The following is a 24151-nucleotide window of genomic DNA, read 5'->3' as shown; positions in this document are numbered from 1 at the left end:
CAAATAAGTTACTGGGCAACTGTCTGTGTGGCTTTTTTCCCCCATTCTGAATCATTTTCAGGGCCTGAACTTTGAACTTTCTGCTTGAAAAGCCCTTTGCCCTCAAATCCAAACTGAGATGGTAATTCCTTTCCTACGACGAGCTACACGCTTGGTTGTTACTAAATTACCTGCTTTCTGTCACTATTTGTTTAAGAACAGAATATTAAGTGACTGTTGCTAAAAGTGCATCCAGCCCAGTAGTTGTCTTTGGTAGCATCTAAGAGAATGTATAGGAAAGAGTAAAATAACAGAACAAGCCTGATTAATACTGCGTTGATGCTATATGTTGTTCATAATATATAACTACTCTGATAGGTTCCATCCATTTCTGTCTTCAGGACTTCCTGAACCAGATGCTGTTTGCAGTCCTTAATGAATTTTTCTTCCATGAATGTATACAGTCTCCGTGAACGCATACAGATTTTTTCTGAAAACATTGTGTAGCAAGAGCTTCTACAGCTTCACTGAATGATGAAGATCGTGAAGAAATTTCTTCTGCTTATTTTGACCCTGCTGGCTTCTAGTTTCATTTGATGTCCTATAATTTTTGTGTTAGAACAAACAGTGAATGATCAATCCTGCTTCCTCTCTGCATGCCACCTGAGATTTTACAGCTATCTTATTTTCCCTTCATCATCTCTTTTTCTAGATGGAAGAGTCGTAGTTTGCTTAGTTGTTCCTCATATGTAAGTTCTGTACCTTTGATCATCTTTGCCCCTCTTTGAACCTTTTCCAGTTCTACCATGTCCTTTCTGAGGTGGGGAGGACCACAACTGCGCCCAGTATTCAAGATGAGGGCAAACCATGGATCTGCACAGTAGTATAATGATCTTTGTTTTGTTCTCTATTCTTTTCCTAATATTTTCTAATATTTTGATTTTTTTTTTTTACTGGTATTGAGAATTGAAGCTGATTTATTAATGAAAACAGCATTATTATATTATTGTGCTGAAAATAGCATTATTTTGTTTGTGATGTTAGGGTACATTTTTCATGTGTATTAGTTGACATTTATCTACAGTGAATTTCATCTGATACTTTACTGCTCACTGTGTGTTGCTAGTCGTCATCTTTTCTTCTCAGACACCCCGTACCTTTAGAACCCAAATAATTCAGTTTGCTCAGTAAACTTTGGCACCTTACTGCTCATTCCCTTTTCTAGGTTATTGCTGAGTATATTGAACAGCACAGATCCCTGTAGAACTCCATTGGTTACCTTCCTCAGATACAAGAACTTGCATTTACTGCTGACTTCTGTTTCATGTTTTTTACCCTCTGTTTCACATTATTTATTCTATGCAAAAGCCTTCTCTCTTACGCTGTGGCTACTTAGTTTCCTCAAAATCCTTGGGGACAGACCTTGTCAATGGCTTTTGGAAATCTAGGTAGAGTATGTCGACCAGATATCCCTTATTCATGTGATTATTAAGTCACCTTTGGAAGTCTGCAAAAGGTTTGTAAGTTATGGTATACATTCATAGAAAACATTTTGATTCTTCTTCAGAATGATGTATTTATCTTTATGGACATTAGTTACATTTTTCATTATGGTTTCTACTATTTTCTCTAGTATAGACATTAAACACACTGATATATAGTTCTTGAATCCCATATTAAAAATTTGGCATTATATTTACTACCATCCCATCCACAGATACTAAGGTAGTTTTAAGCACTTAAGCAGCTGAGGCATTTCATCCTTGAGATCCTTTAGAACTCTTGGATGATACAGCATTTTCACTGATGTCTTGGGAGACACATAGGAGCTTTTCTATTCTATTTGCTTATTAATCGTGAAATCAGAGCCTTTCAGTGTTGCAGAGAAGTCTTCAAAAGTTTAATGCTGGTTTTTGATTGTTTACATATGCCCATAAACACATCCAGTTTGCATCCTTTTACTTCTTCATTGCATGTCATACACTGAGACTACAATTTGAATGCTATTGTTTAAGTCCAAACCATCAATTTTAAGGTTGGTTACAAAACTTAATAATCTGTTGACATTTTGAAATGGACTGAAAAGCTCTTGTTTCCTTCCTTACTGTAAGGAGTTCTGTGCAGGATTCTTTTGTTTGATTTGCTTTTGTTTGTAGTTTTAACTAACCTTGTTACCTAAAATATCTAAGCATAATTTAATGGTTGGATGTGTTTAATTTACAAAAGTAGAGTACCCAAGCAATAGGTTTTAACCTATTTAACATTTTAATGTTTTTTTTAAAAAAAAAAATCTTACAGCTCTTTCTCTGGATACTTCTTTACAGGAAAGATTGATGAAGAGGCTGTTAAGAAATATGCTTACCTTAACATTGTGGGAATGGTTGGATCCATAGACAATGACTTCTGTGGCACTGATATGACCATAGGTACTGACTCAGCCTTGCACAGAATCATTGAAGTTGTGGATGCCATCATGACCACTGCTCAAAGGTAAATTGTGCATATTATAGAAAACTATAACAAATATACAGTTGTTTATGCTTCAAATCTTAAGTTTCCTATTGCTATACAATAGTGGAGGATATAAGTGAATTTTAAATAGAAGTTAGGTAACTGGTATTTGTCATATTTCTAGGGTGGGAATAAAAGCTCTTCTTGGCTGCATCTTTCAAGTGTCTCAGTTTCTTTTTTCCTTAGTAACTGCTTTTCCATCATTCCTATCATGGCAGCACTTCAAGCATCTGATTGTAGAGGCTGCATGAGCTTTAGGGGAGGCTTTGGTTTTTTAATATGTTTTTAATCTTTCCCAGACATACTCTTCTACAGAAGATCCAGACACACCTTGAATAGTATGAAGTAGCATCTGTTTGTATATAAGCTTTCCCTGGGTTAAATCTAATCAATTAAATGATTTTTTTTTTTTTAATACAACTATATCACTACAGTTCTTAACTAAGGCTCTGCATCATTTACGTTTCTAGTAAATGTTCACCTCCTCTCTCCTTAACTGCCCTTACATGTTTTAGAAGAAAGTTGTAATGAAAATGAATTATGCATTGGAAGATACGTAATTTTAAATACATTGTTTAATACTACCTTCTGTTCTGCTAATGAATTTGTGTTTGGTAAGCATGATAAACACAGGCTGTCTCATGATATTAGGTTCTGATTTCAGGAATATGGACTGGATTTTTGAGTTTCAGTATTACAGTTAATTTGTTTTCTTGTTTGTACAGCCATCAGAGGACATTTGTTCTGGAGGTTATGGGGAGACACTGTGGGTATGTATTGTCTTCGGCAGTTTGTGTCTCATAACAATATAATTATGAAAGATTAAGAAATCTGAACCATAAATGTCTAATCACTTGTTATGTTTATTAGGTATCTAGCTCTTGTTAGTGCCTTAGCCTGTGGTGCAGATTGGGTATTTATTCCTGAATACCCACCAGAAGAAGGATGGGAAGATTCAATGTGTGTTAAGCTTTCAGAGGTAATCCATTACTATGTTTGGGATTCCCTGACGTCTTTGCAGATGTTTGTTGGAAAACAGTGATTTAAAAATGTGATGAGGGCTTTCAGCAAGTCTTTGCTTCTGGTGTCCCGAATAGTGCTGTTTGATTTGAAACAGTTCTTTTCCTTCATTCTGCGATTTTTTTGAAGAACTATATGACCTAGTCTAGGGATTACATAAAACTGTTTGTATGTAAGCAGAGTGTGTACCTTTCCTCATTAATTTGATATAAGACATTTCATTTTATCAATGAAAAGACCTGTATGAAGATAAAATGTGTGAGAACTCTGAAGTGATCAAGTGTAAGAAATATTTCCTCAAATCCTAGCAGCTTAGTGTATAGCAATTGATTATAAAATTGTGCTGTAAATTACTTTCAGTTTTTTTTATTATCTGAATGTGCTTTTATTTTTATTACAGAATCGTGCACGGAAGAAAAGGCTGAATATTATTATTGTAGCTGAAGGAGCTATTGATTGCCACAACAAACCTATAACGTCAGAAAAGGTTAAGGATGTAAGTGTCAGTATCCTTATGATGCACTTTCTGGTTTGTCCTTAAGATGAGGCTTGTTACTAACAATAACAGTTCTGTAAAGTAAATCTGTTTCTGTAAAGTAGCTTATTGCACAGTTTGCTGGTTGTATTTTATATTTGTGCTTTATTATCTGAATCCATAGTCCACTTAAGGGGGAATTATTTCAATGGCTGTTAATTAGAACCTTTTCTTGTAATTTAAGACAACAGTCCATGGGTGCCTTAATTGATTCTGAAATCAGCTCACATCAGTAACTATAATACTGTTTTACTTTATATTTTTGTAAACTTTTAATAACGATCTGTCTCACAGTGAAATAATACTGTCTACTTTGTCCAAAGTCTTGTCACTTTTTTCTAAATAGTTCCTTTGCCAAAAATGTCATTGATGTCTAAGATTAAGAAAAACTTTTGAGCTGAAATTATTCTGCTTTTCTTGGAAAGGGTCCCTTAAGAAAAGAAGTTGAAAAATAGTCATTGGCAGGAAGGAGCTAGGGACACTTTGACTTTACCTGGGGTTTATCTGTCCTGTGACTATGAAGTTTTGTTTTCCATACCTGTCAGTTTCAGAGTAATCTTTGTCTCTTAATTCAGAATTGCAGTTTTACGAAGTAAAATTTAGCACCAAGCAGTGTTAAGTGTACATACAGCAGATCGCTATTATGCATTTATGGAAGAAACATTACTTGCTTGCTTACAAATTTCAGCCAGTTAAAACATTCAGAAACTATAAATATCAGGAATAGAAGATTTTGTTAATAACTTCTGAATTTTTTTTCTGCTTTATGGTATCCATTACTTATTCCTAACTTTACATGCTCACTGAAGATGTATTAATAAAACGTCTTTCTGTGACTTTAGATTTGATGTGTGACAGAGGAAATGGAAAGAAAGTCTGACTGAATAAAATAGTTTTTTGCTGCAAGCTGTAAAAACACCTTGTCAATTAAGGTTAAAAGTCATCTTCACTAAACTTGTACTCGGAATCTTTTGGCATGTGTAATCTTGCACATAGATGAAACATGGAGTGAATAAAACACTGTAATTGAACTTCTTTCAAGTATTCTAATTAAAATGTTTTTATAAGCTGAGGACTATGCATAATGAAGCCATTATAACTGCAGTTAAAGCATTGCAATCTCAGCCACTGTTTTGCCATTATTAAATAAATGTTCGTTTAGATTAGGAACCTGGAGTTTAGTTCTAGGTTAGGAATTAACTAAAGACTGGCTTAACTTTTATAGTATTTTCATTACTGTTGACATACTAATGTATAGTATATGTAGAATTTTATTATACCAATAGCACATAAAGCAGAGTAATGCTAACACATGCATATATAAAATAACGATGATAATAAACCCACTATATTTTGAAATTCTTTGCAGCTTGTGGTTCAGCGGCTCGGTTTTGACACCCGAGTAACTATCTTGGGTCATGTGCAAAGAGGTGGAACCCCTTCAGCTTTTGACAGAATCTTGGTGAGTGAACCTAAAGTAATTACTCACGGCACCACATGGTACAACTATATTTTGATTTTTTTATTTGGGAGTGCTGTGGTTCTTTACCTGATTAACTTGACAAATCCAATTATTATCTCACATTAACTGTCTGAATAGCTCAAATTCAAAATAGTGAAGCACTCGGTGTAAAGGAATCTGTATTAGGATTAAAAAGCAGAGCTGCAAGAACAATCGTCCATACTTGAGGGTATTAAACAGCCTGCAACATTTTCACCTCCCAAGGAATATTTGGTTTCAGCTTGATATATAGAGAAATAAGGACCATTTCTGTGATTGGAAACCTTGTGCTTTTAAGTGTTTGCTTGAACACTTAAACATTATCTATTTTCAGGCAAGTCGTATGGGTGTGGAAGCTGTGCTTGCCCTTTTAGAAGCTACTCCAGCTACCCCTGCCTGTGTTGTGTCCCTGTCTGGAAACCAGGCTGTCCGTCTGCCTTTGATGGAGTGTGTGCAGATGGTGAGTTTCTGGCAAAAAGCCAATTTATAGTTATTCATTAACTACAAAAGACCACTGTGTACAATAATTGTCTGTTGCCATTAAAACACTGATGAGAATGCATGCAGCACTTTCCCACATTTGGGAATAATGAACTTCATGTGTTTTCTCTATGTGTTATTACTTATTTGAGAACTACCAATAAACAAAACATGTATATATTTTTAATTTATTTTCAAATTTCATCTCAGATCTTCTCTTTTTATTGTTACAACAGATTCTTCAGATACTTGCATCCATTTACACATCATAGGCAAGTCAGCTTTCTGCACTGAAACTGTTCAGCTGAAACTGAAAAAAGAAAACACAAAATAGATACATTGATTTTTTTTTTTTTCCCCCCAATAAGGCTTTAAGTGTCTGCTTCTACTTTGTTCTTCTCGTGTCCACTGTAATTTATGCTATGATAAGAGGTAGCTCATAAATTAATGAAATGTCAATGTTTCTTTTTTCACTTCAGAAAGCTATTTCAGAATGTTCTATTTACTGGAATACATTAAATATTCAACTTCTTGTGTTTTTTAAACATATTGAGTAATCAACTTGTTTTTTCAAGACTCAAGAAGTCCAGAAAGCCATGGATAAGGGAAGATTTGCTGAGGCTGTGAGGCTTCGTGGAAGGTATGGTCAATAACTTGTATCAGTTTATTTGCTCTAGAAAAGCTGAATGGCTTTGCTGTTCTGCTGGCATTTGACATTTTATTTTAAATAATATCCATATGTTTTTATGTATTTGAGAATAATAGAGGAGACAGAAGACAAGCTGTTTAAATAGAATAATTGAAATTCATACCTGCATAAAAACATGCAAAATAAAGAAAACTGTAGTTCAGTACTGTGCCAGACTAGTGACTGATACAAGGCTAACTAGTCACAAAGAAAAGAGCTGCTGTGTTGTATGAGCTGACTGGTAGCAACCATATGTTTGTTTATTCCGATTTTGAGGCCAATCCTGTGATCTTGTTTGTAAGTAGCTGATAGTTTTCCAACAGTAATGTTGGAGGGAGACATTCTGCACTCTTATGTGTCAATAAACCATTTTCTGTTTCAAGTCATTTGACAATAAAATGCTTTATCCCTGATCTGTAAAACTAACTTGCCAGCTATATGCTTATTTTATATTTTCTTACTATAATCTTACAGGATTGAGTATTTTTCAGTGTTCTCTCATTTCCAGTTTTTATCGTGTTTTGCATTTGTAATAACTTTGGTGCTAACATTACATACCTGTTTTTCAAAGCTTCTGAAAAATTCAAGTGTTTCTTTAAAATAACTACTAGTTGAAAAATTTGCTATTTTATTTATCTTATTTACTTATTTATTTAGGAGCTTTGAAAACAACCTTAACACCTACAAATTACTGTCGCACAAAAAACCAGATGCCGAGCTTCCAAAGGTAAGGTTTTTTTTTTTGAGTGTGCAATGTATGTCTGCTTTTTGGGATATCTTAACGAATAGTGTTTTTCTTCTTCTTTCCCCCTGATCCCACCTTAATACTCTTTTCAAACCTATACCATAGGATAATAAGATTAGTTAAATATAATGACAGAAAGATGCTTGCAACACACAACTTTATTCTAATAATAACTAAGATTTTTTTTTTTAAAGTGAAATACCATTCTAACTAGAAAATTTCCTGCTAGGCAGTTTCTTTCTGTCTTGGATATGCGTCCGGTCCCAATTGCTATAGTGTCTGGTCCTAATAGTTACTGTTATGCCCTCTGTTCCTTAACGTGGGGAGAAGGAAAGGTGCTACAATCATGATTAAGAGTCTAAAAATCTCAGGACAAAAAAGGAAGCTTCAATACAAAAGAATTCTGGCCCTTCCTTCTGAAGGGCAAAACCGCTCAAGAACCAGGGGTAAATCCAGAAATTCATGGGATGGAATAGTGAATACAGATGCAACATGTTTACCTGATCTAATAAGTCACTGTGCATAATACAGCAGTGGACATTTAGTTCTTTTCTTTGTAGTTTGTAAGTTCTGTATAAGAGGAAATCTGGATTTATTAGGAAGTAGAGACTAAATGTTATGTGCAAACAAATTTCAGACAGGATTTTTTTGTTTTCATTAACGGCTTACTGAATAATTCTGGTTTTGACCATAGTTGGTGACTATGTCACCTCACTGGTTAATTCCTTTTTAATTGTGGTTTGTGACGATTTGTTACCTTATTTGCATGATTATGTTACTGTTATGTTTTTTGGATTTTTTTTTCCAATTAAATATTTGAGTAATGATTAATAGTATCTTCTCAATATTATTAAGGGGAAAAATTGCATTGAAAATAGGAAAAGTTAATTTGAGTCGCTGACATCTGTTCGGAAATTGTGTGGATAGCAAGTAACACAATCACAACTGGCCATTTTAGTTGACAAAAATTACCATGTAATCTGTCATGGAAAACTTCACACAGTAAAGGAAACTTGGTTACAGATGGAAAGTCGTAGTAGGAGCTTTCAAAGAGACAATGATAAAATAACTCTAGTTTAAATTATACTTTTACTTTTGCCTAAACATAAGTAAAAAGTAAGTATATAGACCAAAGTTATTTCAAATATACCTGCCAAAATGATAATTTTTTTTAAAAATAAGGACCTAAGTTTGATCTTCAAGAGATCAAAGAATTAAGGATTTTTTTCGCGGATATTCAACATCTGCTTTGCCAAATCAGATGGTGTGTGTTTTGTTTTGTTTTTTTTTTTTCTTAAATACCAATGCAAATTTAGGACTGTTAGCATTGGACTTTTGTATTTTGTTTTAAAATAGTTTTGTCATATCTTTTTGTGATGGATGACATTAGAAGGAAATGTAGGCCACTTGTAATTATTAACTGCTTGGATTTGACCACACTAGCCAAATAAAAAGCACTTCAATAAAAAGGGTTGGATGGGAATTAAAAAGCAGATGAAATGTGTGTGTCACAGGAATTGAGGGAAAGGCTAAGCTGATCAAATCACTAGAGCCTACTGAAGGCTCTGCTTCAGCAGTGTTGCTGCACACAGATATTTTGCTGCTTGTATTTCGTTTGCATTTTTCTACAATCCTTTGATTGTGCCAGAGCTAAAAAAGAACACACACATATTCTGTTTTCGGTCTTTTTTTTTTGTTATTGTGTTTTGTTTTTTGGTTTGTGGGGTGTTTTTTTTGTTTTGGTTTGGGTGGGTTTTTTTAATTGGAAGATCAGTACCTAACAACTGTTTTGGTTTTTTGTTTTGTATTTGCATCTTCCAGGATAAAGCTAATAACTTCTAGCTCTTTGGCAGTACCAAATTGTTACAATTTTGCCATATCAATAGTTATAAACAATTTAAGGTCACCTAGCTGACCTAAAGCATGATGAATTTTAGTGTATAGGCTCAGGCTGTCAAGTTTTCATGCATTTTGCATATGTAGTTTGCTATCATTTGAATTCTGTTTGCTAAATTCATACAGAGTGGTTAAACTTTCCCAAAGGTCAGGCATGTAAAGTTTTAATTATTTTTTTTTTTTATATTTTACTCTCAGTATTCATTTCAAAGCTGTAAAAATAATAAAAAATTAATGAACTGCAGTGCCTTCTTCATTTTTTGTAATGGATTATATTTTTATCTGTTGTAAATCAACACTTATTGATGTCAGTGAAACCGTATTGATATATACTAGCTGACTGTTTCTTAATCAAAGACAGTGGCCTGTGATTTATCTAGAAATAAGTCTTCCATTTCAAGGAATAGTTCATGTACAGAATATCTGCATTTCATGCTTTGCAGTTAAAATTTAATCCAAAGATGCTTACTAGCATTTTACATACAGTAGCACTCTTGCTTTGTTTACTGGTACAGTGCACATTTATGAGTAATTTTTCTGTTATGTTTTTCTTTTTAATGTAAGTATTGACTTTTTTTCACTGGGAAAGAATCCATGATCTGAATGATATTGATCAGTATAGAGTAGTAATTCCATTGGAGAATTTGAAAACTGTTGTGATTTTAGAGTTGGGTCTGTTGTAACAAGACCGAAGTTTTTAATAGTATTTTCTAGCTAGATTGTGTGACTTTTGCCACTGGTGGTGTTCAGTGTGTAATGCTTCCAGATGCATTTAGATTTAGTTGTTTTATCTACAGTACAACCGATAACAAAGCAATATAAATGGGGACTAATGCATAGGTATGGAATACACGTTATATACCAAAACATTTATTATTTCATGTTATGTTTTAAATAGAACCTTCTCTCTTGCATCACCTCTGGTTTAAATTACAAATGCATATTTGATATCTCAGACTTTTCCATTTGAGTAGATTATCCGCTTACCTGGGATACCTCTTAAGCTTGGAGAGACACTGTATATAAGCACAGTTACTTTGAGTCATTAGGAAATGCTTTAAAAACAACCATAATCTGAAAATGTACGGTACTGTGAAAGATGCTGAGTGCTCCTGTTTACTGCTATGTTGTCAGCTGCTCTAAAAACCTGGCCAATACTTTAATTTAAAGGTTGTCATCTGTTCCGCTTTGCATGGTACTGATGATATACACCTAACTGCTCTGGTGCTAGAATCAGTTCCTACTCTTTTCTCTTGTGAGTGTTTTTGCAAAAAAACCTACTGTTTTGATAACATGAAACTGGTTGAACGATGCAGGGTATTTTATGTTTCTTGAATCTAGCTGAGCTAGAGTATAAAAACCTGAATAACTTAACCTGCAAACAAAATGAAAATGTGATAAAGTATTATTTAAAAACAGACTTTTATTTAAAAACTGTTTTTATTTAAAAACAGCTTTTTAAAACTGTTTGTTTCTATGTGATATTTTGCAAATGGGGAAATATGTGTATGTATCTTCTAGTTAACTTTAAATTTTGGATGGTTTTAGGGACTTTGAAATTTCCTTCCCTACATTCCAATATTTAGCAATTATGTATGATGAACAAATTAACCATGGTGTAGAAATTAAAGGGCTTATTAAATATTAATTTTTTCTTGCAGACTAATTTTAATGTGGCAGTTTTAAATGTTGGTGCCCCTGCAGCTGGAATGAATGCTGCAGTGAGGGCTGCAGTGAGAGTTGGCATAACTGAAGGCCATAAAATGTTTGCTGTCATTGATGGATTTGAAGGTTTTGCTAGAGGGAAGGTTAGTATTACATGTGTGGATTACATAGTGGTATGTACCCCATCCCATCCCACCACCTTTGTTTATGTTCTTAGAAGGTATATTCTGTTATAAATGTTGAGGGAACCGATTCTATAAGTTCTTTTATTTCATAAAGATATATAAAACACAAATTGTAACTATTTCTCAACTATTCAAGTCTATAGATTCATTTATCTTAAGTATTGCCAATCACATGCTGCAGAGCTACAAAATTAGTTCAGATGAATCCTACCTTCAAATTTTGGTCAATGTTCAGCATATGGTAGGTTATCGACAGAATAACACAAGAATTGCTGATTCTGTGCGATGAGTTGTTGCATCTGTGTTCCTTTGCTATAAGAAACTTCGCAGTGGTGCTTGTTGAGGGAGGAAGCTTTCCCCACCAGGTGAGTTAGATTCTTCTGTTCCCCTGTTTTAAATGTTAAGCATCAGTTGGTATACTGAGGAGGAATTGGATACAAGACTTACGATTTCTATGCCTAGCTGGAGCCATAGATCCCCAAACTAACTTAAAATACCTAGTTTTAGATTTTGTGTTTCACATCCAGTAGGAAAGGATGTGAAAATAGGATCATGATATGAAACAAGGAGGCAGGGTTCATCATGATCTGGACTAAGAGAGAACAAATAGACAGAATGGAAAGGGATTGGTAAGAATTCAAGAGAAATTAAGTTAACCTCTTGATGCTGTTTTCTTTCTTTGCCAAGTTCATTTTCGGTGCTGTCTGTGCCCATCCACTTGCACCAACAGCTTTATATTAAGTAGTACCTGGTGTTTGCTGCAGGTCAAGAGAAGTAATTGGATAATTACTTAACAGAATCTCCTTTTTTATTTTTATTCAAAGATAAAGGAAATCAGCTGGGGAGATGTTGGAGGTTGGACTGGTCAAGGAGGATCAATTCTTGGAACAAAACGGTAACATCAACATTTTGCCAATTGATATGATGAATTCTAGTATTCTATATAACCAGTGTATGATTCCATGCTTTTTTCCTTCCACAGAATGTTTTAAGTCCTCAATTTTTTTTTTTAAGTTGTTTCGTTCCAACTTGGGTATCTTTATAGTACTGTACCAGCTCTGAAGAAAGAGTGAAAATGGGAGTCAGGACCTCAACTCACAGATTTCCTGGGTTCTTTACACTTAAAAGGATTGCAAAACTGTAGTTTCTTTACAGTTGACATGATTCCATACTGGCTGTCAGGAAGAATTATTTTTATGGATAAATATGTGTCACGGTTTAAAGCTGGGCCGGCTATTAAACCTGTGGCAGATGCTGTCTGTTAACCCTCCCCCCCCACCCCCAAAGGGAAAGGGAAAGGGAAAAGGGAGAGAGGCTTCCGGGTTGGAAAGTTAAAACAGTTTTAATAAACTATAATAATGGAAAAGAGTATAATAATAATAGAAATAATCAAATATATACAAATATATATACAAAACCAAGACTGAGCTCCCCTGAAGTCAGCCACGTCACCACCGGCACTTCAGGGCAGGCTCCGGGAAGGCCCAGGCTGGGCCCTGCGATGGTCGAGAGCTGGATTCAGGGATGCACGGATCGGGATCGGGGGCAGCAGGAAAACAGACGGAGTCCTCCTTGGACACCGGCCATAGCAGAAAGAGCGAGACCCTCGTGATCCCCCCGCTTTATACTGAGAATGACGTGTATGGGATGGAATACCTTCGTTGGTCAATTTTGGGTCACCTGCCCTGTCCGCTCCCCCCTGCAGCTGCGACCCCCCTTCGGCTCTTCACTCGTAAGCAGTGAGGAATTCAGCAGTGACCTTGGTTTCTCTCAAGAACAAGTACAGCAAGAGCCTTTCTGCACAACATCCCTACCGGTGCCTCAGTGATAACTACAAACTTCGAGCGTTATCAGTCCTGGAAGCAGACACTGTCTGCAAAACATGCAGTTAGTTTCAGAAAGTGCAGTTACTTAGAGGAGACTTAGCTGAAAGTAAAAATCACTGAAAGGAAAATTGGCCTGGTTTAGGCCAAACCAGGACAATATGTAAAACAAAAAATACTGATTTCCTGCTCAATTTAGTGTTTCAGCTTAGCAATTAATTCTTATTGCTGCAGAGTCTGTAAATTGTTTTTATTTTTCTTTTGGTTTAATAATTTTTAGTACTCTTCCTGCAAAATATTTGGAGAAGATTGCTGACCAGATGCGCACTAACAACATTAACGCCCTTATGGTTATTGGTGGATTTGAGGTACACTGAAATGTCTAATTATGTCTGAGTAGAATTCCTAACAAAAGGAACAGACCATTTTAATTTTCACCCCATCTTCATGTAAAGTGCATTTGGTTATAACTGTATGTGATACACAACACAAATAGTGTTTAGGATCAGAAGTATTGTCAGTCACTGATTCTATGGAAAATTGACATTCAAGACAGTGGCTGGTAACTGCAAAACAGCATGTGCTAAATGGATAGAGATACCATGATAGTATTTTTGTATTTAAAAAAAAAAATACTTCAGTAGTGCAAGTTCAAGTCTATACTGTATCAATACTTAGAACATACTTCCAGAAATTCTTGACTTTCGGTAGTAATTGCACTGTGGTCCTTTAGTTAAGCCACTCTTTCTCACATAGTGCATTTCAAAATCTGTAATTGATCTAGAGAAGTATTTTCTTTTTTATTCCGTATTTCATGTTCATTCATTTCACCAAAATAATAAATTTTTGAGATCTTGATTCAGGAAAGTATTTTCCCAACTCTTCCCATAAAAGAACATGCTTTTTGCATCTTGATAAGGAATGAATCATCCATTTTCTCCAACCTGTTAGGCACGGCCCTAGTTCAGCAATATTAAGATTTTAAATGAGGAGTAACACTACGTGAAGATTGGGTAACTAGTTTTCAGTATTTTTGTGTTGTACAAAGCACTTAGTATGTCTAAATTATATGTTCTTTTGAAAATGAATGTTCTATTTATTGTTTGTTTTCAAATGTATACCTGTTTTTAATGCTTTCTTTTTTTGTGTATGTGTTAGATTTTAGTGGTTCCTTAATGCTTTGACTTGCTGAAGCATGCTGTGGTAGAAATGGCTCCCCCTGTGGCCCTTTCCGTTGTATCACTCCAACTTTGCCCTTGTTTTATTCATCCTAATTTTTCACCCAATGCCTGTGCCCAACAGGCATACCTTGGACTCCTGGAATTGTCAGCTGCCCGAGAGAAATATGACGAATTCTGTGTTCCAATGGTTATGGTTCCTGCAACTGTATCCAACAATGTACCGGGTTCAGATTTCAGCATTGGTGCAGATACTGCTCTGAACACTATAACTGATGTAAGTCTATTCAGGTGTGTGCGCTTACTAACAAAGCAGTTCTGGTTAAAACTGACTAAATTGGCTAGGACTGGATATTTTTATAGACCAGAACTTTGGAAATGTAATCTGGAAAATAATACAGTTACTTGATATCACAGAATCACAGAATCAACCAGGTTGGAAGAGACCTCAGGGATCATCGAGTCCAACCGTTGCCCTGACACCACCCTGTCAACTAGACCATGGCACTAAGTGCCATGTCCAGTCTTTTCTTAAACACATCCAGAGATGGTGACTCCACCACCTCCCTGGGCAGCCCATTCCAATGTCTAATAACCCTTTCTGTAAAGAAATTCTTCCTGATGTCCAACCTGAACCTCCCCTGGCGAAGCTTGAGGCTCTGTCCTCTTGTCCTATCGCTAGTTGCCCGGGAGAAGAGGCCAACTCCCACTTCACTACAACCTCCCTTCAGGTAGTTGTAGACTGCAATAAGGTCACCTCAGAGCCTCCTCTTCTCCAGGCTAAACAACCCCAGCTCCCTCAGCAGTTCCTCGTAGGTCATACCCTCCAGACCCTTCACCAGCTTGGTCGCCCTCCTCTGGACTCGCTCCAACACCTCAACATCTCTCTTGAAGTGCAGGGCCCAGAACTGAACACAGTACTCAAGATGGGGCCTCACCAGGGCCGAGTAGAGAGGGACGATCACTTCCCTAGACTGGCTGGCTACACTGTTCCTAATAGAGGCCAGGATGCCATTGGCCTTCTTGGCCACCTGGGCACACTGCTGGCTCATGTTTAGCCGGCTGTCGATCAGTACCCCCAGGTCTCTTTCCACCGGGCCGCTTTCTAACCACTCTTCCCCCAGCCTGTAGCGCTGCATGGGGTTGTTGTGGCCAAAGTGTAAGATCCGGCACTTGTTCTTGTTGAACCTCATGCCGTTGGTCTCGGCCCATCTATCTAACCTGTCCAAATCCCTCTGTAGAGCCTTCCTACCCTCCAGCAGATCGACACTCCCACCCAGCTTAGTGTCATCTGCAAATTTACTGAGGGTGCACTCAATCCCTACGTCTAGATCATCTACAAAGATATTGAACAGCACCGGCCCCAGAACTGAGCCCTGGGGAACACTGCTAGTGACCAGCCGCCAGTTGGACTTTGCCCCATTTACCACCACTCTCTGGGCTCAGCCATCCAGCCAGTTTTAAACCCATCGAAGAGTCCACCCATCCAAGCCCCGGGCAGCCAGTTTGTCTAGGAGGATGCTGTGGGAGACAGTGTCGAATGCCTTACTGAAGTCTAGATAGACTACATCCACAGCCCTGCCCTCATCTACTAAGGCCACATTCATGATATAGCCACATTCATGATAGCTATTTTAAAAATAGAAGGTTTAGGACTCCAAATGCTTCCATTACGTTTCCTCTGAAACTACAATGACCTGTAGATTTGTAAACTACAAAATAAGATGGCATATATCTATTGTATATGGAAGAAAGAAACCTAAAGCTAAGACTTAATGATTATTTGATGCATCGTAGAGGAAAAAAAATCCCTATTTCATGTAAAGTACCAGTATACCCAGCTGTAAAAAATGCTGAGTGAATGTTGTTCTGTTCAGAAAGAGATCCTTATTTATGTATGTGACATCTTTATTTCTCTAACAGAGAATGTAAGATCCATATTTCTCTAATAATAGGAATTACATGTATTCTACTAACAGAGATTTAACAAAAAAGAGTTGAGACAGATTTTGAAGTTTTTTTTAAAAAATCAAATCCAGTAATACAATGTAAATGAAAAATGGATTGATTAATACTAAACTCAGTTGGATAGAAAGAGCATTGTTAAACACCACACAAATGAAGTTGTCAGGCATGCACATTTACTGTTCATCTGAATCACTTAAAAAGCATTAATCCATCATACCTCTACAAAGAAGAGCAATTCTGTTTCTGTATATTCTGACATAATTCTGTCTGTGAAACAGTAACATTACACTTCATTTTTTTTTTTCAGCTTAATCTGCAGACACATACATATTGCAGATACAGTTGCAGAGTGTCAATAGTTTAATACACAGTAAAGACCTAATAAAGCATTTGTCTTCAAAATTGAATTTACGTTTTCACTTATAAAGAAGAAACAATTATTTCACAACTTGCTTACTGAATTACAATGAATTACCATATTATATTACAAGTTCCACCCTCTGATTTTTGCAAAATAAACCCTTCAGTTAGGAAATTTCAGTTTCCTTAACTATTGCCTTGAACAAGACTGTAAGCTAACTAAAATTTATCTTGAATGTATTTTATAGACAGCTTAGGTTATAAATGTTGATGGTTCCCAGTTCTGGTAAATAAAAATATCTCTCAAAAATGATTGGTCACAAATTAAGGTGAGTAAAATGATTGTGCATAACACCTACTTTTCTTCCTTTCTTTTCTTCTTAAGCTTTGTTTACCTTAACTGGCTTCTTTTTATAGGTTATTTCATGTAGAGTGGGATATGTCATAGTCAGTCTCTCTCTTGTTGGTGTTTTGCTTTATACTAGGTTTCTAGATATCATCCACCTTCATTAGATAATAAAATGTCAGTATCTCTATTTTCCATGCAGTAGTTGAAAACTTCACGAACTGGTATCTTTCTGCTAATAGCTTTTGTTTTGTTTTTGCATTTTATTTTGCCTAGATTTTTCTCTGAAATAAATATGAAATGTAATGGCTTTGCAAGATTTAGATTCAATACAATGGAAAATTAAGTTATGTTCTTTTTTCGGCGAAGCAGCAGAATTTTGTGTTGGGGAAATATTTCTGCTTGGTATCTTTTCAGTTTTCTTCTCTGATGGTTTGAACATGATTCACTAAAGCTCGTAATGAAAAATGCATCCTTTCATTCCTGTGTTGTATGTTCAGATCATACAACTGACTGTGGTAAACGAACGTAGCAAATGGACATGAATGTCCATTACAACTAGTTTATAGCATTCTTATTCCTGTTGCCACTATTAGGTGAATAAATGCATCATAGTTTTCAATGCTCTCAGATTAGTACCTCTTATGAACACCAAAATGTCATCACACTTAGCTTTTCTGTGGTACTGTTCTTCTATGTTCTTGACAACCTTTAGTAAGGTAAGTACATTTCTGTTGGGTAATGAAGCCTTGTTAGTGTTCGGCATTACTAGACACTTGTCAATGTTAGGTTGTTTGAAACTTGTCAAGGCATGTAAATGGTACCTTGACACATTTGTAGAGAAAATGCGTTAAGATGCTGCATTTAAAAAGAAAAACAATAAAAACCAGCCAACAGATACATAACATCTGAAAGAGAGATTAGGCAACAGTGTGCTTTTCCCTAAGTCATAGATAGTGGATGGTACATTTCTCAATAATTAGAATTTAAATTGTATAACAGATTCTATGGCCCTCTTGAAATGCTCCATTTTTTCCATTTTTGTTTTAAAATACAGGCTTGTAATCAGTTGAATAGTAGAATTTGGTTTGTCTTTTGAAGAGGGTTTCAAATTTATCTTATGCTGTATTTTTCACTTCAGTTTTCAGAGTATTAGTGAGAACAATTGTCAATGAAAACTCTGCAATATAAAACACCTGGGGAAAGTTGGAGGTTTCTGTTCCGGAAGAGGGTATACTTAAGGCTTATATACCTAGATGTACAAAATACACTGTTTAGGATTGCAGGATAAGAGCATTAACTTTGACTTTTCTGTGAAAAGAAGCATCAGTAAAATAACTACCATAATAAAAATATCTATATTCTCAACTTCATGTTGCTAATCCAGTGAAATGAATAGAATGTTATTTCAAATAGTAGACCTCTGGAATGTGAGAACAAAAAAGTGTTACTTTTTTTCCTATGCAACCATGAAGGATAGACATTTCTTTTTAAATGAAAGTTGGGTTACTTAATATTGATCAGAAAGAGGCATTAGCAATACATTTTGCAGGTGGCACTGAAAAGCAGAAACCTACTCTGTAATTAAACAGAATGAATAAAAAGTTAGACTCCTTCAGCTACAGAACATGGAAAGAGAATGGAAAGGATGAAAATTTAATTTGAAAACAAAGCCGACTGATGGGCTAGAGGAAACTGATGGAAAGAGGAATAAACCAGAACAAGGTACGGAAGAATACTCATTTGATTTAGGAGATGTTAGAAGTAAATGGGGAAATGAAAAGAAAAGCTATCAGCTAGAGATTGAGAAAAATAGAACCTGAAAAAGGAAGATGCTGAAACTCTCTAATGTATTTCTTTGAGAATCTGCCTTTTCCTTTTGTCAAATGGAAGGAGGTACAGGTTGATCAATTGGTTTTGTGAGAAAAAGAATAGCAAACAGCCCCAAGAAGACCCTTTCTCACTGAGGAGCAAATTAAGCTACAGTTGGATTGCCTTAATGCAGTATCCATGCAGTTTCCTTGAAAAACACAGACTCCTGTACCCTCCCAGTGCTGCTACTAGCATATGTGGCTCCACATCAGTCTGAACTAGGAAGCTGAAAATTAGCCTGGCTAAGCTACCTAACCAGTTCAATTATCATCCAGTTCAGTCCTAGCAACAGCTGGATGTGGAGCTAGAGTAGTACATCCATCCCTTTCAATGGCCATTTGCATTTAGATCAGCATAAAGTCAACAAACCACAGTCTTTTGTTGACTGCCTGTGTTTTTATAAAGCATCCTTAGTTATGGCAATACCCTTTTTAATAACACAAATATGATAAAAGGGTGTGAAATGATGAAACTACTTTTTTGACATGGTACAGTATGCCTCTATGATCTTACTGTAGTACTTATTTAAAAAAAAATTGTAAAGCAATTATTAAAACCACCAATCACTTGTTTACCCCTTGTAATTATTAAGTGACCCTTTATTGAAAGCATTTTCATATTTTGCTGCAGTGATGTGAAGATGTTGCATATAATCATCTAATGCTCATGCTTGGTGAAGGTACAGTCTTTGGATATGTTTGCTGAAATCGCTTGCATCAAATAAAATGGCAATATTTAATGCAAGTAAAACATATCTTAACTGCATTTTAACATATCATAAATGCAGACTAACCAATTGTGTTAGTTATTGCTCTGAATCTCCCTTCAACTTGGTTTCCCAAAATTCTCAATATAAAACTTTTTGGAGAAACTCATGTCCTACAGATCTTCAGGAAGCCATGTGGTTTTACCAAACCACTGTGACTCAGTGTACGTCTTTATTTTTCAGTAGAAATAAAAATTTAAAGCAGCCTGACTGAGCTGAGTTGGGCTAGGCAATTACTAAAATTTCTCAGTGAAGTCTCATCCACTCAAAAAAAAAAAAAATCCATTTGTTGCTCCTCTGGCTATACCTCTTCTCAGAGCTACAGACGTGAAAGCGCAGTCTTTCAGAGACTGCGTTTCAGACTGGAAATGCATCCTAGCACTGAGCTTAATTGAAAGTTGCACTTATGAAATACGTGAGTAGAGAGAGACTTTAGAAAGTCAGTTTGCACTTCGTGCACGTACAACCATGTGTCCTGTCCTCTCACTGAACAGGATCTGCTTTATCTAGAAAAAAAACCTAGAGACCAGAACCCTCACAGGTGAATTTTTTTCCCATAATTTTCTCCTAAGTTACTACTTAAATCAGTCACTGTATAGGTATTTGTGGAGATAGCTTGATAGCTATCTAATAATTTGATCTGCAATAGTTTGCTTCTCTGAACTGATTCGAGAAATTGAAAAGATGAGACTTCTGTGAACGTCGATCCTTTCTGGGAGAAACAGATCAAGAAAAACATAACATACTATGTAATCAGGCTTTCGTGTGGAGAGTCATTACATAGGCAGTTTGAACAATTGCCACACATCATGAGAGATGCTGTTTAGTTTCGATTAGAAAGAATTGGAATAATGTAACTAAAAAAATATGTTTACTGACTTAAAACAGCTGCATGATCTCAACCTTGAAGTATTATTTTGACATCTATTAGGAACACCTAATCCTTTTCACATGATGATTTATTTTGTAGTGTTGTTACCTTCCAAGGACCTACAGCTGTTTTTCAAAGAATCTTTGAACTGTACTTGCAAACTTTATTAACACCTCCATGTGCACATGTTCCTGGATTTTTTTGTGCCTGTGTCCAGTCTCTGTGCATAGAGGCAGATGTGTGATGTTGCTAGAATCTTGGAAGGCATAGGCAAAACTTTTTTCTTTTTTCTTGGTGGAAATAGATGTGTCTTGACTTTATAGGATAACATAGTTTTCTAAAAAGCAGCTTTCTTTAAGCATTTCCTTCAAGTTGTAGGTGTTTTACTAGTTAACTTCTAAACTCCTTAACATGTATCAAACTCTGTTCTTTAAGTGGTTTCTTATGGAATAATTTCTAGTCTACCTTTATGCTGTCTTTTTCTGCCCAACTGCTTCAGACATCTATGCTGTGCACACTTCACATTCACTCTGTATTAACTTGCACTAATCTTCTACATTTCTTCAAAGAGCATTGTGCCAATGCAACCCCCGTGCACTGTTGTGGTATGTACAGGATATCCCTGCCCCCCCAAATAATCTCACCAATTATATTTACTTGGGCCAATGGACAGCCAAATTTACCATCACATGCAAGAAGTCATTACCAGAGCAATCCAAAGACAAGGAATGTATCACTCATACTTGTACCACTGCTTCAGGCCTATGAAAGTTGTCTGCAGCTACACGAGGCACGTTCCAGCTTTGAGGAGTTTTACGTACCTATCTGTGTGTTGCCTGCTACTATTAGCAACAATGTGCCAGGCACAGACTTTAGCATTGGTGCTGACACTGCCTTGAATGCTATTGTGGAGGTAAGATTACGTATCTTTTAAAAGTTAAGATGATAAAATGCATATGAAGAAGATAGCTAAAAAACTTGAAATGCCTAGTTTTCTAAAATAATCCAGCTACTGTATTTTTTTATGGTTTATAATTAAGTTTTCCAAGACTGATGAAAGATTAACCTAATAAAAAATTAACTATGTTGTATGTTTAACTTCTGGGAACTCTCTTTTGTGATCCAAGACTGCTGCATTAGTGTTTAGGGCATTTACTTTTACTGAGAATAAAATACTTTGCTTGCTTTGATTTTGTGTTTTATCTTACATAGCTCCTCAGCATTACTTAAGTGAAAGAAGAAAGCATATATTTTATAAATAAATGCCACATTTATTGCATGGGCTAATGACTGAGCTCAGTGCAGTCAAGCATTTTAAGTACACAGTTAACTCTATAAACACATGAATAATCCCATAGACTGCATTAGGCTTATATATATTAAATGCATATGAACGCACGCATAGCGTGAGCAGTTAAGTCTGTCACTGATGCTAACTAAACAGTTTGAGGCCAGAACTTGCTGTGAGTGAGTTTTCCATTTCAGTCAGAACAAATCCGTTTTCCAGTTGTAGTCTGCCATAGCTTTTTCCCTTGGTTACAACTGCTATATGAACTCTTTAAGTTCTTTGCTATCCTGTTGAGTCTGCTGGAGCCACAGCAAAAGGAACTGAGTTGAGGTCTAATGCAAACAAACAAGTAAACCTCTGAACAGCTCTAGGTTTTATCAAACTCCACATTATCAATCCACATAACTAATTATGAAATAATTGGTCGAGAAAGTCAGAATAGAGATCCAGGGGTTCGAGAAATGCAGGTTTGTTGTCCTGCTGTGATAGTTATTTATTCATACAGAGTGAAAAAGCTCCAGGAGATAATTGGAAGAGCTGTGTCAGAATATGTTATGGCCTGGTCTTTGGGAGATGCAGTACAGCATCCCTGAGGTGAACACGACCTAAGATGTAGTGTGGGTAAATTGTAGCAATACATTCATAGGCAGGACACAGGTACTATAGGCAGGACACAGGTACTTTTACCACTCCATTAGCTGCTTCCCCTTTACCTACCTCTATAAATGTCAGGCTAAGTCTGCTAATTATGATTGTTAATAACTTCTAACAGTGACACACCTGTAAAAGTGAAAACATGAAAACACAATGGGAAAAACAGTATTATATATATTGCTGCTTCCTCTTATTTTATATATTTATATAATATATTTATATTATTCCTCTCAGTAAAAAAATAAAATAAAAATGGTTGTATCTATTGAATTTCATTATGGTTAGAATGTTTAGTTTATGCTAAAAATAGAACACTTGATTTGGTAAAGTTTTGAATATAAGATTTTTTCACGAAGCTGGGTCAGTTCTTATGAAAGCTTAACTAGCAATGGAACTCCAAAGAGCACTCCAAAAACAGTCACCATGCCTCCATGTTTAAAACTTCTGAAACCTGCATCAGGCATTTGAGCTTTGGCCTTTCTGCCCTATGGAGTAGTATGTGAATTAATCATTCTTTAAAATCCATCTGTGCCATTTTTATATTTGGGTATTTCTTTCACAGTGATTCTGAGAGAGCAACAAGAGTAGAAAGTTTCTGTGTCTCTTGTGTAGTCAAGAATAGAAATCCTTCTAAATAAATCTAAAGTGGGTAATCCCAAAAGCAATTAATGAGTTACATCCTTGCTTAGACCTTAGAGCTTCTCAAAAGGCAGAAAATTTCATTCTGCTACGAGCAGCTGGAAAACTTTTTTTAGAAAGCTTGGCATTTACAGATTTTAAGTGTCTCAAAATCAAGGAAATCTTTGCATGTATATTTATTGTCTAAAGCCAAGACTTTTTATACCCTAAGCTAAACACATAGCATCCATCCAGTTCCAGGCAGATTTTTAAAATAAGTTAAGATTGGTTCAGTGCTGCATCTGTCACTACTAAAAGTAATGGGGATTTTTATAAATTTGTTACTGTTTACCATATGCCAAATGCCAGTATTCTGCAAAAATTGTAAAATCCAAGACGGGTAAAAGAAAGTGTCATTTTGAAAAACTGATGAAGCTCAACGTAAGCTTTTGTGATGTAGTTTGTTACGAGGATACTTTCTGCTTAGGATAACAGAATGTCAATACATATTCTGAATAAATTCATGTGAATTCTGCACTTCTGTGTGTATGTATATACATAACATGCACATATGCAAATATATAAATAAAATATGTATCAATTAATTTACATGTATCTTTTGATAGCTGGACCTAAATAAATGCATACTCTGTTTTTAGTCCTTCAGTGCATTAAATCGTAGGATGTTAGAAGTTCTGGTCTTTTACTATTTTAAGTTTTCTCGTGTATCAATATATTATTTGTTCTGTGGTCTGTTAGGTATATTTTTAAAGACCATATTGCTCACATAACTTGAGCTTGAAGTATTATTTTCAGTTAGCTGAATGAAGGTTCTGGTTGTAAATAGCTGTAAATACCTCAAATATTACAGCATCTGCAGTTTACTCATTCAGAAAACCAGTAAGGCATAGGGATTTTTTTAACATTATCATAATTCAGGTTTCAAGATGACGAACTTCGCAGGTACTATTTTTTTCTCATTTTTACTAAACAGAACTGATGTAGGGACAGTACATCAGTTTCACAAAATTATTTTTGTCACCAAGTCTGGTATGACATATTTATTTATTTTTAGGGCAAAGAGGGAAGTAGTATCTTTTTCTTTCTCTTACTTGCTTTCTGAAAGGAAGATACATTATTTGATGACTTTAAAATAACTTTGAAGGGTAGAAAAACTCATTCTGGGAAGTGAGAGTTTGTCA

At 35.7% G+C, this 24151-nt stretch overlaps 1 protein-coding gene across 3 annotated transcripts in view; it reads left to right on the top strand.

Moving 5' to 3' along the window:
* PFKP (phosphofructokinase, platelet) overlaps positions 1 to 24151 on the top strand; it is a 49802-nt gene that overhangs the window by 18764 nt on the left and 6887 nt on the right. The window contains exons 6-18 of one of the 3 annotated variants that reach the window (XM_068405345.1): positions 2304 to 2469; positions 3216 to 3260; positions 3361 to 3469; positions 3911 to 4006; positions 5415 to 5507; positions 5881 to 6006; positions 6602 to 6666; positions 7372 to 7441; positions 11017 to 11163; positions 12030 to 12100; positions 13309 to 13396; positions 14331 to 14483; positions 21150 to 21302. In XM_068405345.1, coding sequence (XP_068261446.1) covers positions 2304 to 2469; positions 3216 to 3260; positions 3361 to 3469; positions 3911 to 4006; positions 5415 to 5507; positions 5881 to 6006; positions 6602 to 6666; positions 7372 to 7441; positions 11017 to 11163; positions 12030 to 12100; positions 13309 to 13396; positions 14331 to 14483; positions 21150 to 21302 — 1382 coding nt within the window. The remainder of the gene's footprint in view (positions 1 to 2303; positions 2470 to 3215; positions 3261 to 3360; positions 3470 to 3910; positions 4007 to 5414; positions 5508 to 5880; positions 6007 to 6601; positions 6667 to 7371; positions 7442 to 11016; positions 11164 to 12029; positions 12101 to 13308; positions 13397 to 14330; positions 14484 to 21149; positions 21303 to 24151) is intronic. The other 2 variants (XM_068405343.1, XM_068405342.1) reach the window with 2 other exon arrangements.

This window comes from Nyctibius grandis, chromosome 7 (genome assembly GCF_013368605.1).
Source record: "Nyctibius grandis isolate bNycGra1 chromosome 7, bNycGra1.pri, whole genome shotgun sequence".
Lineage (NCBI taxonomy): Eukaryota > Metazoa > Chordata > Aves > Nyctibiiformes > Nyctibiidae > Nyctibius > Nyctibius grandis.
Note: the sequence above shows the minus strand (reverse complement) of the source record. Positions and strands in the feature narration are given on the sequence as shown.